At 48.2% G+C, this 16,621-nt stretch overlaps 1 protein-coding gene across 3 annotated transcripts in view; it reads left to right on the top strand.

Annotated features, from left to right (window-relative positions):
- Nucleotides 1-15,128, top strand: part of RAB11FIP4 (RAB11 family interacting protein 4) — a 130,329-nt gene extending 115,201 nt beyond the window's left edge. For all 3 annotated transcript variants that reach the window (XM_068264485.1, XM_068264486.1, XM_068264487.1), the window contains 7 exons: nucleotides 2,436-2,539; nucleotides 4,527-4,667; nucleotides 5,088-5,169; nucleotides 6,158-6,295; nucleotides 6,404-6,562; nucleotides 9,559-9,702; nucleotides 12,594-15,128. In XM_068264485.1, the coding sequence (XP_068120586.1) occupies nucleotides 2,436-2,539; nucleotides 4,527-4,667; nucleotides 5,088-5,169; nucleotides 6,158-6,295; nucleotides 6,404-6,562; nucleotides 9,559-9,702; nucleotides 12,594-12,710 (885 nt within the window). In that variant the 3' untranslated portion in view covers nucleotides 12,711-15,128. The remainder of the gene's footprint in view (nucleotides 1-2,435; nucleotides 2,540-4,526; nucleotides 4,668-5,087; nucleotides 5,170-6,157; nucleotides 6,296-6,403; nucleotides 6,563-9,558; nucleotides 9,703-12,593) is intronic.
- Nucleotides 15,129-16,621: the final 1,493 nt, after the last annotated feature.

The following is a 16,621-nucleotide window of genomic DNA, read 5'->3' as shown; positions in this document are numbered from 1 at the left end:
GCCGCATTACGAACGCATAGATATGCGGCACCGCGCATTTTTGTACGCGTTGCGGGCCGCAATAGCGCTAATTACAGTCGGGAATGCGGAAAAAGCTACGCGTGGCCAGTCCTGACGGGCCTGTAGGCAAAAACGAAACTAGCTGGCAGCGGGGGACCAGAGGATTAGTGAGTGGCTGCGAGGGCACAGGACTGCTGCAGGGGGCTGGTAGAAGCCCCAGGTGAGTAAAACTCATTTTTTTTTTTTCTGGCTTAAGTGTCCCTTAAGCTTTCCGTATAGGTCTCTGCACAGCAGCTCTCCCTGCTCTAATTAATGCAGGCACACGAGTGAGTGCAAAGCCTGATGCTGCTTGCCTTTTTATAAGGGGGGAGTGGCTCCAGGAGGGAGTGTAGCCTGATTGGCTACAATGTGCCTGCTGAGCTGACTGTGATGTAGAGGGTCAAAGTTGACCCTCATGATGCGAACCTAACCTCCAGAAAAGTTCTCGGTTCTCTGCGAACCCGAACCACCGAAGTTCGCCGGTGAACTGTTCGGGCCATCTCTAATTCCCACCAGTCTCTGAACCAGGGGAGCTTACACTCTAGGGCCCCAGCACAGTTGCACACTACTATTATTATTAATCATATAGTTCTGATACTGAACACTGGGGGCACATCTGGCTTTATAAACTGGGGAGAGGGACTACCTAATACTGGGGGCTCATCCGGCTACCTATACTGGGGGAGGCAGACGTACCTAATTCTGGAGCTGCATCTACTACCTGCACTTGGGCGTGCACAATTTGGGCTCACTGTAGAATCGTCACCTTGTCCCTGCCCTGCCGCAGCGCTCTACAGAGGCTGAGTTTACGCCATAATGTGCTCTCTACAGCTGCATATTATTATTATTATTATTATTTATTTTTATATAACTGATATATTCCATAGTGCTGTACAGACATCGCTGAACAATCCCCTTCAGTCTCTGCAGCAGAACTCCCTGCTCACCACAGTCACACACTGTTATTATGTTATTTTTAAATTCTTTAGTGTGCACAGATCACTATTCCATTTAGTCTCTATACCAGAGGAGCTTACACTCTAAGCCCGGGGACCCACTAGCAGTGCTTTTATAAGCACTTGTGAATTGTTAAGCTCTTGTTAATGTAATGCTATAGGTGATATTATTATTTTATTTATCACATCCCTCAAGTGGGATCACACCCATAGCATTACATTAACCAAAGCTTTTCACATCACCACACTCTAGGCTGGATTTATACTTTGTGTGCCCCTAGGCCAAGTATGTTGGGGCTCTCCTTCCAAATGCAACAACGCCCCTTCCTGTTCCAAGTGCAGCCCCCTCTTCCATGTATATCATCCTTCTATGCAGCCCCTCTCTTTCATGAACAGCCACCTTGAGCATCAGTTTCCCTTTTTCATGTGTTTTCAATTTTAGCCTCTTCTTCCATACGTAGCAACCCCTTTGTCATGTTCAGGTGTCCCATTGGGCTGCAGCCGCCCAAGGCCAGGGCCTTTTGTGGCCTTTCCAGAAATCCAGCCCTGACCACACTTTTATTATATCTTTATATAGCTCTTACATTTTCCAAAGGCCAAAAGTATAGACTATATAAGGCACCCACAAAGGGCAAAACAACTAATCAATAAAATGTATGAGTATAAGAAAGAACCTGCTTCCAATGATAAGTCAGGCAAAAATGAGTCACAGACAATTTAATCAAAGCATTTGACTTCCTGTTTCAGTGTCGGTGCCTAAAATACGTTTTTGTGCAGCTAAACGCACCTTTATATGGAAGGCTTCACGTGCCTTGTGCAATGTGTAGTTGTATAATTTCTGTAAAGTGAGGGGAGGGCTGTACTATCCCTCCTTTCGGCCTAGGCACAGAGAAAAGAAGTAGTGATGGTCAATGAGATGCAAGAAATTTCAAGTTGATGCAACATTATGCATTTTTTTTGTGTGTGTGCAAAAGTATGCAATTTGAAAACGGACCAATCAAATCCCACCTAGGCTTCAATTGACTTTCAGTCCATTTTTAAGCTGCATAAAAATTTGCATAATTCTGCATCAACTCAGAAGTATTTCCAGCTCATTGACCATTCCGAAACAGCCATAAATGGCCCATTTATAAAGTGGCAAACATTCTCTTCATCACAAAATATAGATCATTTCTTATTGGAATATTTATAAAGGTTGAAATAATGCCATTTCTTAGTGTGATTAGCATTTATGAAACTATTATTTATCAGCACTTTTTATGCCCATCTTCACCACCGTCTGTAATGAGGTTCTCCGCTTTCATATTGATAAAGCTGTGGTGTTTGTTCATTTCTGAGCCACCACTGCCCCCTGCTGGATATCTGGCTGTAGTTGCAGAACATAAAACTTTCAATAGGAATTGGGAAGCCTAATTCCTATCCTATCTTTCCCTGTTACAGGTTAGCTATCTGGAGAAGAAGGTAACAGAGCTGGAGAATGATAACCAGACAAATGGAGATGTCAAGAGCAAGTTAAAGCTGGAGAATACTCACCTGGTGCACAGGTAGGACCTGGTAGACACTTGAGGAGAGACAGAGGCAGGTGATGGAGACAGAGGGAGCTTTCACATGGGGACAGACAGAGGGAGCTTTCACATGGGAACAGACAGAGGGAGCTTTCACATGGGGACAGACAGAGGGAGCTTTCACATGGGGACAGACAGAGGGAGCTTTCACGTGGGGACAGACGGAGGGAGCTTTCACGTGGGGACAGACGGAGGGAGCTTTCACATGGGGGCAGACAGAGGGAGGTTTCACATGGGGACAGACGGAGGGAGCTTTCACATGGGGACAGACGGAGGGAGCTTTCACGTGGGGACAGACGGAGGGAGCTTTCACGTGGGGACAGACGGAGGGAGCTTTCACGTGGGGACAGACGGAGGGAGCTTTCACGTGGGGACAGACGGAGGGAGCTTTCACGTGGGGACAGACGGAGGGAGCTTTCACGTGGGGACAGACGGAGGGAGCTTTCACGTGGGGACAGACGGAGGGAGCTTTCACGTGGGGACAGACGGAGGGAGCTTTCACGTGGGGACAGACGGAGGGAGCTTTCACGTGGGGACAGACGGAGGGAGCTTTCACGTGGGGACAGACGGAGGGAGCTTTCACGTGGGGACAGACGGAGGCAGCTTTCACGTGGGGACAGACGGAGGCAGCTTTCACGTGGGGACAGACGGAGGGAGCTTTCACGTGGGGACAGACGGAGGGAGCTTTCACGTGGGGACAGACGGAGGGAGCTTTCACGTGGGGACAGACGGAGGGAGCTTTCACGTGGGGACAGACGGAGGGAGCTTTCACGTGGGGACAGACGGAGGGAGCTTTCACGTGGGGACAGACGGAGGGAGCTTTCACGTGGGGACAGACGGAGGGAGCTTTCACGTGGGGACAGACGGAGGCAGCTTTCACGTGGGGACAGACGGAGGCAGCTTTCACGTGGGGACAGACGGAGGCAGCTTTCACGTGGGGACAGACGGAGGCAGCTTTCACGTGGGGACAGACGGAGGCAGCTTTCACGTGGGGACAGACGGAGGGAGCTTTCACGTGGGGACAGACGGAGTTGACACGTCGGGGGAGTGGTTGGGGTTTTGTAGTTATATATACCTTTTTTTTTTTTTTTTTTTTTTTTTTTTTTTTTTTTAGCTTCTGTGACTTTAATCTTACAGTGCAGTGCACAAATTTGCCTTCATACACCGAAAGGCATTTACATCACTTTAATGCTGAATACACACGGTGCGTTCCCGCACTCGATTTTCCGCTCGATTCCCGTCGATTCATTTATTTCCAACATGTCCGATTTGGATGGATTGTTAGGTCGATTCGCATGCAAAGTATGCCAAATCGACCTAAAAGTCCATCGAAATCCAAATCGGACATGTTGGAAATAAACGAATCGACGGGAATCGAGCGGGAAATCGAGTGCGCAAACGCACCGTGTGTATCCAGCATAAGACCTCATCTACATGGAACAATTTTCCATCAGATCGACCGGTGATCTAATAAGAAATTGCATCGTTTGTAGACTTCAGATCACTTTTGTGATAGATTTTGCATTGATAAGTACCCAAAATCAAATGCAAAATCTATTGCAATCCGATTGGACCGGTTGGAAATTATCGAATAGATCCGTCTAATAGATCTTATCTGACGGATAATTGTACCATGTAGGTGAGGCTTAACTCAGTCACTGAAAACACTAACAGGAGAACTTTATCAGTGTGACTTGTCTCTGGTCAATGTGACCAGACTGGTGTTACTCAGAGAGCTCGGGATTGACAGGGATGTGTTGGTTGGTGAGAGGAGAGGTCAGTGAAGAGGACACAGGGGGACACTCAGGTAGAGGACTTGTGGGAGGACAGATGAGGCATATAGACAGACGGAAGAACCATTAATGATGGTTGCCGAGGAGAGACAGAGCTACAGACAACATTGAGGGGTTAAGAGGCAGAGAAGATAGGCATTTGTCAATAACTGGGTATGGTCGGCTTTCCTCAGGGTCCATGAACTGGAAGAACTGCTGAAGGACCAGGAAACGCGCTCAGAACAAATTCTGGATGATGAGCTGAAGCGACATCGGGACACTTATTCCAGGCTGGAGAAGGAGAAAGGGACGGAGATCGAGTTGTTGAATGCCAGGTAACCCCCAGAGATTCCACCATTACTCAGCATGTGAAGCCCCCTGCTGACTGCCAGTAAGGGGAACTGATCCTTTCCAGAACCCTCTCTAGCCTATGGGGAGTACAGTGGCCCTGGTCATCATGGTCTTCTCTGATATATAGCCAGTCTACAAACAGGGTGACGTGAGGTGACACCAAGGTTCCCCAGCACCTCTTTCTGTACCCCTTACAGAATATTCCCTGTAAATAGTGCCTTATGTTTACTCAGCCAGGCCCAAGTGCCCATCTACAGCTGTAGATCAGGTCCTGTCCTCCATACAACCATCACATCCTCAGATATCATGTTATTGTAAGGCTGCTGGGACTCCTCTGTGAAATCGGGGAGAGGACCTGTCTTTGCATAAGCCATAATCTTCCTCGTGTGTGTTTTGGTTTACAGAGTGCAGGAGTTGGAGGAGGAGAATGAGGAGCTACTGACGTCCATCACCAGATTGAAGTCACACACTGAAAGGATGGATGAGGTGAGTATACTATATGTAATTGGGAGGGGACCCTAATAGGGTAGATGAAAGGCTTATATAGGTGGGGTGGGAACCTCCTGGTTGTGTATGGAGCGAGGGACCGGTTTCTGCAGGATGTGTATACCGGGTATTAGAGTGAGACTTGCCAGGAGGAAGGGAGGGGTCATTATAGGGGTAATTGTCGAGCCAGAACACCCGTAGGGTTGTATATGAACTGAGGGGTCCTTATAGGGGTAACTGTAGAGTTGGAACACTGCAGGGTTGTAGGTATAGAAATCCTGCAAGGTTTCATATGGGACATAGGAAAGGGAATCCTATAGGGCAGTGATGGCTAACCTTGGCACTCCAGCTGTGACAAAACTACAAATCCCATCATGCTTCTGTCTCCCCGAGTTATACTTAGAGCTTTCAGAGTATTGCAATGCCTCATGGGACTTGTAGTTCCACCACAGCTGGAGTGCCAAGGTTAGCCATCACTGCTATAGGGTGAATACAGGGAGGAGAACTTACAGGGTGTTCATGGGGAAGGCAGGGAAGATTGCCACTTATGCTGTACATGGAGGGAGCGGACCCTCAAGGGTATAAATAGGGAGAAGGCAGAAGACCCTGCTGAGTGTATATGGAGGAGGTGCTCTTGAATAGTGTATATGGGATGGGCTCTTGCTGAGTGTACATGGGATGGGTAGGTCCCCTTGACAAGTGTATAAGGGGGCACCCTGCAGGGTGTATATGCGGGAACTGTCCTTGTAGGGTGTGGAGTGTACCTTGCAAAGCATTTCTGGGGTGCGTAAGGTAAGGGTGAGGTTGGGACTCTTCATGACATGTATGGAAAGGGAAAATGGGCATCCCTGCCAAATTTACATAGGATACTCCACAGGCTTTGTTAGTGAGAGGGAGGTGGAGAGGTTAATGAAGTTGTATAGGGTTGATGTAAATGAAACTTTCCCATATACACAACACATTATAATAACCTTTTTTGGTGCCACAGGAGCGGCAGCGTATGTCTGATAAGCTGGAAGACACCAGCATACGGCTGAAAGACGAGATGGATTTGTACAAGAAGCTAACGGACAAACTACGAAAAAACCGACAGAACTTCCAGCGGGAGCGCGAGGCAACACAAGAGGTGCGTAAGCGGCCTGGCTAGGTGACGGCCTTCAGCACTCGCTGCTAACGCATTTATCAGCAGCTCGCAGCTGCCCTGTGATAATACTGGTGAATTCTGTGCCTGCAGCTAATCGAGGACCTGCGGAAAGAGCTGGAACACCTCCAGATGTACCGCCTGGACTGCGAGAGGTCTGGCCGGGGGCGGAGCTCCTCTTCAGGCCTCTACGAATATAATGTCAAAACGCGTGAGACAGAACTAGAGCAAGAGATCAGACGTCTCAAAATGGTAAGGATACTCTAACAACTGCTATTGTTTTCCATGCACAGGGGCAGCGCTTCCATATGGGCAAACTGTGCACTTGCCCAGAGCCCCTGAGCCAGCTGATGTGTCCCCTTGCTTGTGTGACTGGCAAGGCCGGTACAGTGCAGCGTAGATTAGGTCATACCAGTAGGGGGTGCTACAAATAATTTGTATGGTGAAATGGTAAGTGCTCGAACACCTGGCTTATGCTGGGAGTGGCTTCACTAACAATTAAAGGCATATACCAGTGATCTGCAAACTTGGCTCTCCAGCTGTTAAGACACTACAAGTCCTACAATGCATTTGCCTTTATGAATCATGACTGTGGCTGTCAGACTCTCGCAATGCATTGTGGGGCTTGTAGTTCTGTAACAGCTGGAGTGCCAAGTTTGCAGATCACTGGCATATACTGTACACTGCAACACAAACCTAGCAGGGACTGAAATCCTACTAGTGTTTGTGTTGCAGTGTATGTGCTTCAATCGTCAGAGATAGAGGCGCTCCCTGCCTGCAAAATGCTAGTATTAAGACATTTTATTATTTGAACTGAGGAAGCGGACTGCGATCTGCGAAACGCGTTATCATTCAAGTGTCTGGTTTCTATTAAAATGTGTAATTTTATTTGGGTTACCCCCTAAATTGATCACATTTTTTTCTGTTTTATCCAGTCGACCTTTCCACTTCTACACTTTACATATTGTGGCGCCACCTTCCTCCCAGTAATCGTCAGAGAAGCTCCTCCAAGCAGCCCAGCACAATCGCTGTTCACATAGCAAAATTAATGTGTTTTTTATTACAATGTCCACTCTGTTGCATTTTATTTTCCAGGCTGAAGTACAAATAGATGCAGCGAATATATGAAAAACAAAACACAATATATACATTGTACACAGCCGATGAAATGGCAAAATGATTTGTTTTTGCTGTGCTAGTGATTTTATAGTACAGCAACTGTATTTTTCGGACTATTTTGTGGTTGCACTGCTGTGCGATCATTCCAAAGTGTGTGGTTGTGTGTGGAGGGGCATCCTTGCAAGTTTGCCTCAGGTAGCAAAAATACTATAACCGGCCCTGTAAACACTGGCACGGATATGGCCCTCAGGGACTGGAGTTCTACACCCGTGCTCTAGAGTGACTGTGCAATCCGACATCTACCCCAGACATACTGTATATCATCCATCTATAGATGTTTGCTGTCACCTGGGTGCCTGATGAAGGTGGAGGAATCCTCCTAATCACCCAATACATTCATCCTCTTATCTGCCCTACATTCTGATGGACAAATACATTCTGCAATTATACAGGTTTTGTGGCTAATTAGTCGTGGTCTGCGCACTGATTATGCGTAAGTGGCTCCAGAACCTGCATAACTTAGATGTCGGTTTTAGGCTAGTTACACACCAGGACGTTGCGTTTAGGGGACGTTATATGGCACATAACGTGCCCCTAACGCAACGCCTGGTGCTCTCTGGTGTGGACGTCGGAGTGAGCCGCGTTGTGTAGCTCACTCTGGCGTCCGTGATGCGTACTCTTGGACGCATGCGGCATCACGTGGTCCCGCCCAGCCAATCGCCGCACAGAGCGGCCGCTCCAGGAAGTAAACACTGCACGTCACAACGTGCAGTGAATATTAATTAGCCATGTGCCCGGCCGCTCTCCCCTCCTCCCCAACATGACTGAGCATGTGCAAACAGTCTAACGCGGCTTAGCCGCGGAGAACGCACAGCATGCAGCACTTTGCTGCGTTACAATGTAAAGCAACGTGGGCAGTGTGAACAGCCCACTTGTGTTACATTGCTGTGCATTGGGGGAGCGTTACAGGCTGCACTAACGTGCGCCTGTAACGTCCCTGTGTGCAAGAAGCCTAAAGTGATGATTTGGCAACCCTGCTGCAGACACACACACCAGTGGAACCACACTGAATTAGTGTTAATGTAGCAAATTGGGCAGGCTGTGTGGCCAGGATGGCAGATATAGTGGCGTTTTGCAGGCAGGATGGTGGGTTCTGGAATAGCAGTAGCTGCCTTTTTCCTTCTAGCCATCATATATACTTTTCTAAATTAACCACAAGAGCAGAGAAATCCAGGCACCAGCCTTCTTTCCAAACGTCACCTTTATTAAAGTGAACCTCCGGACTAAAAATGTACTCAGCAGCACTGAAAAGGCTTGATGTTTCTCTAACAGTTTCACAGCATCAGAACTTTGTTTTTGTTATCTAAAACTCATTTTTAGCTGCACAGAAGAAAACTGCCCGGGCATTTTTCCCCTGATGCTGTGCAAAGCATGATGGGATTTCTGATGTTGTTCTCGTTTTGCTGTTTTGGTGCAATTTAGTTTTCTTTTTTTTTCTGAATTTACGATTTGAAGCCTAGCGCACACAGCTGGGAGGGGTGATCAGGAGACAGGACAGTTGGAACTGTGTCTCATGCTCCGTCACCTCCTTTCAACCAAAAAGATGGCTGCCCCCATTAAATCACAAACATTTGCCTGTTCTTTTAAAACAGGGTGCATGAGATTTTATTACCTATCTATTTTAATTAATATAGCTAACGTAACTTAATGACAGTGTGTTTTAGTTCCCCTTTAAGTCCCCCTTTAAGTTCCCCTTTAAGTCCCCATACCAACCGACATCACAGGGCACACAAAAAAAGCCTAACAGCGGTTTCGCAGGGAGACCCTGCTTCCTCAGAGGCCGTGCATTACAATTCACTGCCTGATGAAGCAGGGTCTCCCTGCGAAACAGCTGTTGGGCTTTTCTGTGCCCTGTGATGTCGGCTGGTATGAGGACATAATAAAGGTGACGTTTGGAAAGCAGGCAGATGCCCAGATTTCTCTGCTCTTGTGGTTACGTTTAGAATTGATACTTCTGGAGGCACAGCCTTTTTCACCAATTGTTTCTCAGATTGCCAGTCAGACTTCTAGTGCTGCTTCCTATCTCTTCTCCATTACACTATATATATAATTTTCTGCTCCTCCTTCAGGATAACCAGAAGCTCCGTGACCAGAATGATGACCTGAACGGACAGATCCTGAGCCTCAGTTTGTACGAAGCCAGGCATCTCTTCTCCACCCAAACCAAGGCCCAATCACTGGCCTCTGAAATAGACAGCGCCTCTAAGGATGAGGTAAGATGGCTGCCTGGTACTCTCCAGTATTGATGGGGGTTGGGGTTATCATTAGGTCACTCACACAGACCAATCTGGCCAGTAAGTCTCTCTGCTGGTCAGAGGTGGTACTGCATCAGTGTGAATATAAATATTTTGGGGTCTAAGTTATGTTCTTGTGTGAAGGAAACAAATCTGCAAACCTTGAGAATAACGTAGCCCTATATTTCACATGAAGGATTTTGTTAAATCTGAACAGTAGGAATGTTTAAAGTGTATCTCCAATAACATGATATTGCTGCCATGGGACCAGGCTAAATTCCACTAGTAATTCTTATTGCTTTTAGTTCTAAGCCTCAAATTGCTTTAGGAGTATACTTTTCTTCTTCTGCCTTTGCACCTTTTAGAAAGCATCATGTCAGAGGGAGGCACTGCTTGGGTCACTTCTAAGTTTTTTCTTCGGTTGTCTAAACCGTTTTTTATCAGCCTTCCTTTGATCCTCAGGAAGCTGGATAACAACAGCAGGCAGTTGAGAGGGTGAAGCTGGCAGTACACTAGAAAACCACAGCATAGTTTGCCACCCTGACTGACCTGTGATCATTCAGATCGACCTCACCAAGAACCACCATTGCTAAACACAAATTGTCATTTGCGGGTAGAGGCCATGCTGATGGAAAACACTATTTTTTGCTTATTAGACATTTTTGTCTAACTGGGCAAAATCATTGTGTATTGTATACAGTGACCCAAGTTAGGGTAGTAAATAGTTAACGAACCCAGACCAAGTTTACAGGAAAACGTATAGTATCCACATCTGGAGGTCACTGGAGCTGCAACAGTAAACTAGGCTTTCTATTTGTTGGGCAGTTACACATGAGTTGGAGACTGGAGTGGGCAGCTGAGGAGTGGCTAGTTCCAAATCTGTTTGGGGAGCTTAATGCATTTTCACCCCTGAAATAAGAGAATAAACAATAATTCAGCATGGGGGGGAGGGGTTATAGGGGATGGAGGAAAAGGGGGAGAAGGGGTGTCAGTGCTCTGCCTGTAGGAAAAGGAGGGTGTTGGTCTGCTCATAGGAAGGGGGGACGAGTGTCAGTGCGACGCCTGTAGGAACAGGGAGGGGTGTCAGTGCGACGCCTGTAGGAAGAGGGAGGGGTGTCTGTGCTACGCCTGTAGGAAGAGGGAGGGGTGTCTGTGCTACGCCTGTAGGAAGAGGGAGGGGTGTCAGTGCTACGCCTGTAGGAAGAGGGAGGGGTGTCAGTGCTACGCCTGTAGGAAGAGGGAGGGGTGTCGGTGCTACGCCTGTAGGAAGAGGGAGGGGTGTCGGTGCTACGCCTGTAGGAAGAGGGAGGGGTGTCGGTGCTACGCCTGTAGGAAGAGGGAGGGGTGTCGGTGCTACGCCTGTAGGAAGAGGGAGGGGTGTCGGTGCTACGCCTGTAGGCAGAGGGAGGGGTGTCGGTGCTACGCCTGTAGGAAGAGGGAGGGGTGTCGGTGCTACGCCTGTAGGAAGAGGGAGGGGTGTCGGTGCTACGCCTGTAGGAAGAGGGAGGGGTGTCGGTGCTACGCCTGTAGGAAGAGGGAGGGGTGTCGGTGCTACGCCTGTAGGAAGAGGGAGGGGTGTCGGTGCTACGCCTGTAGGAAGAGGGAGGGGTGTCGGTGCTACGCCTGTAGGAAGAGGGAGGGGTGTCGGTGCTACGCCTGTAGGAAGAGGGAGGGGTGTCGGTGCTACGCCTGTAGGAAGAGGGAGGGGTGTCGGTGCTACGCCTGTAGGAAGAGGGAGGGGTGTCGGTGCTACGCCTGTAGGAAGAGGGAGGGGTGTCGGTGCTGTACCCGTAGGAAGAGGGAGGGGTGTCGGTGCTACGCCTGTAGGAAGAGGGAGGGGTGTCGGTGCTACGCCTGTAGGAAGAGGGAGAGGTGTCGGTGCTGCGCCTGTAGGAAGAGGGAGGGGTGTCGGTGCTGCGCCTGTAGGAAGTGGGAGGGGTGTCGGTGCTGCGCCTGTAGGAAGTGGGAGGGGTGTCGGTGCTGCGCCTGTAGGAAGTGGGAGGGGTGTCGGTGCTGCGCCTGTAGGAAGTGGGAGGGGTGTCGGTGCTGCACCTGTAGGAAGAGGAAGGGGTGTCGGTGCTGTACCTGTAGGAAGAGGGAGGGGTGTCGGTGCTGCACCTGTAGGAAGGGGGAGGGGTCTCGGTGCTGCACCTGTAGGAAGATGGAGGGGTCTCGGTGCTGCACCTGTAGGAAGATGGAGGGGTCTCGGTGCTGCACCTGTAGGAAGGGGGAGGGGTCTCGGTGCTGCACCTGTAGGAAGGGGGAGGGGTCTCGGTGCTGCACCTGTAGGAAGGGGGAGGGGTCTCGGTGCTGCACCTGTAGGAAGGGGGAGGGGTCTCGGTGCTGCACCTGTAGGAAGGGGGAGGGGTCTCGGTGCTGCACCTGTAGGAAGAGGGAGGGGTCTCTGTGCTGCGCCTGTAGGAAGAGGGAGGGGTCTCGGTGCTACGCCTGTAGGAAGAGGGAGGGGTGTCCTGCTAGCTAGATCTATAGGAAGAGGGAGGTGTGTTGGTGCTTCTCCTGTAGGAAGAGGGAGGGGTGTCATTGCTCTTCCTTTAGCAAGGGGGAATGGGGGGTCGGAGATCTGCATCTAGGAAGAGGGACGGGTGTCATTGCTCTGCCTGTAGCGTATGTAATGGATTTCAAAACTTTTTTTTTGCAGGAAAAGCAAGGGATTGCATTGCTCCAACTGTATTAAGAGACAGATGTTGGTACTCTGTAGGAAGTGGGAGGGAGTTATCACTTTCTTCTCTTTTTTAAGGAGGAGGAAGCAGTCATTGCTCCGCCTCTATGAAAAGGGAGGAGCATAATAGCTCTGTCTCTAGAATGAACAGGTGAGGTAAAATCAATAACTTAATTTTTCTCTCTTTTAGTTGATGGAAGCCTTGAAGGAACAAGAGGAGATAAACCTGCGATTACGGCAGTACATGGACAAGATCATTCTAGCCATCCTGGACCACAATCCTTCCATCCTGGAGATCAAACAATGACCAAGCCACAGAGCTGACACTTCACTGACTGTGCTGTAATTGTCTGTCTAGAATAGCCTTTTTTCCACCTAATCTCACGGTAGTTCCTGCAGTACGACTGCCACACTAAGCTCCTCCTCTCCACCTGAAGACACTTTATAACTTGTTGCTGCTACAGCAATCCTGGATCTAACTGGAAGACACACCTGTCTGGAAGCTGTGATGTCATGGCTCATGGCATGATGGGAAAACATGACTTACCAGATCGTGATATGACTCTACCTCTTGTGGGATGGTACATCCCATCTGGATAAAGCGAAACCTCTTCCAGGCGCAGAACATGTCGCAGTTGTTGGACTTATTGCTCTTTGGAGCCGGCAGACTACTGTGGATGTTTTGGGAAAAATGCCTCTCTGCTGGCCCCAAAACCATTTCCACCACAATGGATGCCTCTCGTCTGGCCTGCCTCCACCCATCTACAAGGTCTTTCCACAGAGACAGACATACTAGTGCTTAGCTGAACAAATAATACTGATTCCCCCATGACTTCTCACTAATAGCTAACTTTTGTGTTCTCTCCACCCACAGCAGGAAATAGATTCACACACTGTAATTGGGGTGGAGCCAGGGGAATACTCAACCATCTAATACCTTGTTTTTTGTGGCTTGACCCCTTCTGACTAGGGATGGTCAACAAAGCTGCTAACACGTCCAAGTTCATGCAAATGCTATGCTAACTTTATGCGGCTTGCATTAAATTAGACCTAAAGAACAACATTAGAAAAAAAACAGTGGGCTTTTCAGGAACTTGTGAAATATTACATGTTTTCCACAGCTTGCCAGTCGACAGGTGGAGCTCAAAACATTTGTGATATGTCCGATTTTCCTGGTCAAAAAATAATAATAATATATTTGCAAAAAAAAGTTTTTAGCCCTAACCTTAGTGAATTAATACAACACCAATTACAATGTTGATGTACATTACCTGTTAAGGATTACCCCACCCACATCTTCCACCGGAGTCTGGTGCTCCGCCCAACCGCTTAGGTGGGGACAGATCTGGACACAGGGAATCCCTTTTCGGGACTGAGTTGTCCTGAGGGCAGATCCAGAGGTCCGGCTGTTGTGTGGAGTGCCAATCGATATCCGGATTGGATAATCTTCCATATGAGGGATTTTCAGCCTTTTGTAACTGGTATATAAAAAAAAAAGAGCAATAGCTGGCATGGCATCCAATCCAATTGTACAGGAGTCGGCCATTATGTTTACACCACTTGTATAAAACGTGTTTTACTTTTTGTGGATGCTTAAAGGTGCGGCATCACCTTGTGCCCCAAATCCGCTGTCCTACAGAATAGAGTTGATAGTCTTTAAGTAATATCACGGCATACACAGGATCTGTCACTGGGACGAGGAGCCTCATAAGACGGGTCCCGCCATGAGTGACATTCCTTCCGCCTGAGGCTTCTCACCAAGGTGTTTTGCTCTGTGAACGATCCGTTCTGAAAATCCTAAGTGTTGACACCCCTACTCACAGCCACACCTATCTTTGCACTACTTGTGTCCTCCAGTAGAGGGTGCCACAGCCCCTGCCATACACACATTGTATATGGATTGGAATGTATAGATGTCTGGCACACATTGCCATTATGATGTCACTGGCGTTGTGCCTTCCACTCGTCACCCCCCCCCCCAACCCCAATATGGTGCCATTGTCTCTGTAAATATGTATATATGGCAGCTTTGTACACTTTGTGCCACACGGATCATTCCGGAGACGTTTTATGTCTTTTTTTTTTTTCCTGTCAAACTGTTGAGTATATCAGAGGGCGGCTTGACAGTAGTGACTCGCTACTGCCTCCCACAGCAGCACCTGATGTTCTCCTGAAAGGAGGAAGTATGGACACCTCTCTAGAGGGCCCTCTACCGGGCCCAGAGGTCTGTTAACTTTTTTCTATGGCTGAATTGGTTGTCTAGGAACTGCTGTTAATGTGAGTTTAAAACCAAGCACCAGCCACAACTGTTTCGTTATTGAGGGATGAGATGACCTCTGTCAGGTTTTCTTGTTGCCTAGAGAGATTTCCTCTCGCTTCCTGCGGTGTCTCCATTGGCAGGAAATGAGGGGCCACTTCCTGTGGTGTGTCCGGCGACAGGAAATGAGGGGCCACTCCCTGTGGTGGCTTCTGTTGCAGGCCAGGAAGTGGCAGATCAACTCGCAGACGGCAATAGAAACCTGACAAGTTCTCCTACCCGTCACTTCACCCCCAGACTACGCACTGGACAGAGATGTTAGATGATTGCTCTGTACTGTTTGCACTAATGACATCACTGGATGGCAGTGACCTCACTCGGCGAGGGGAAGGTTGATGATGACATCACTCTGACGTGTCTGAATCGCTGTTACTGTTTACAATTTGTGTAAATAAATATTTGATTCTGCTAAGGCCTCAGTGTGACTCCCTATAACATCATCATCATACGCTGCTGTCACTATAAAAAAGACCTAACCATTGTTGTGTTGTCTCGCACACACTAAAGGATCAAACCCATTATCTCTAAGGGGAATGCATCAGCTGGAAAGAGGGATGACACCCTCTGTACAATGTTCAATCAAAAAGAGCTGGCACATCCAATTTGAATCTTTATCAGTTCCATATAAAACATAAGGCCAATGTTTCGGAGACACATAGGGCCCCTTTGTCAAGGCACAATTCTGTCTGCTGCTGTAATCAAGCTCCTGTAGGGTTAATGGGAGAAAACTCCTCTAGACACTCGCATACAGTGATGTGTACTAAGCGGTGTCTAGAGGAGTCTTCTCCCATTAACCCTACAGGAGCTTGATTACAGCAGCAGACTTTTTCCCTTGAGCAAATTGTGCCTTGACAAAGGGGTCCTACGTGGTTCCGAAACATTCAATATATTTTTTATATGGAACTAATAAATATTCACCTTGGATGCACCAGCACTTTTTGATTGAACATTATAAAGAAGACCTGTCATCAGCTGCGGCGTGTTAGTCAATGAGGATAAAGTGAGCTCGTCACCAACTACATCGGTTAAAGGACAACCAAGGTGAAAATAAACTAATGAAATAAACAATTGTATCTATTTTCCTTCTCCTAAAAATGACTATTTAACCTGTTTCCGACCACCTAACGCCGATTGGCGTAAAGTCCTGGGGCTATAATTTGCATGAGATCGCGCGCAGGCTGCGCGCGCATCTCATGCTCGGAGGGCGGAGCACCGCCCCCTCTTCAGTCTCTGAGCGGCTATTGCCGCTCGGGAGACTAATAGACGGCGTGATCGCCGACTATTTACACTGTGCAGTGCTGCGATCAGCAGCAGCGCTGCACTGGGGACAGCTGTGTGACACTGCTGTCCCCCTGGGGGACAAGAGAGCAATCGGCTCTCATAGGCAGAAGCCTATGACAGCCGGTCGCCGTAATTGGCTGGCTGTGGGGAGGGAGGGAGGGAAGGGTTTTAAAGAAACAGGGGTTTTTTTTTAATAAAAAAAACAATAATATTTATTAAAGAGAAAAATAAACATGGGGGGAGCGATCAGACCCCACCAACAGAGAGCTCTGTTGGTGGGGAGAAAAGGGGGGGGGGAATCCAGGGCTGTGGAGTCGGTCCAAAAATCCACCGACTCCGACTCCTCAGTTTAGGATTCCTCCGACTCCTCGACTCCGACTCCTCTAATTTGCATATTACAATTTTGTTGATTAAAAGTATGTAACATGAAATTCGTCTCTTAACTGCCAACGCTTAGGAATTTTACAAGACAACTGAAGTGAGAAGGATATGTAGACTACTATATTTATTCCCTTTAGACTAAAACTAGTCCTTGGTAAGAGTACTTGTAAAAGGTACAAACCAGAACAAAGAACATCTATCAGGCCCTAGGCAATGTAAGTCTGGGTACATGTAAGAAT

Source organism: Hyperolius riggenbachi, chromosome 12 (genome assembly GCF_040937935.1).
Source record: "Hyperolius riggenbachi isolate aHypRig1 chromosome 12, aHypRig1.pri, whole genome shotgun sequence".
In the NCBI taxonomy this organism is placed as follows: domain Eukaryota; kingdom Metazoa; phylum Chordata; class Amphibia; order Anura; family Hyperoliidae; genus Hyperolius; species Hyperolius riggenbachi.
Note: the sequence above shows the minus strand (reverse complement) of the source record. Positions and strands in the feature narration are given on the sequence as shown.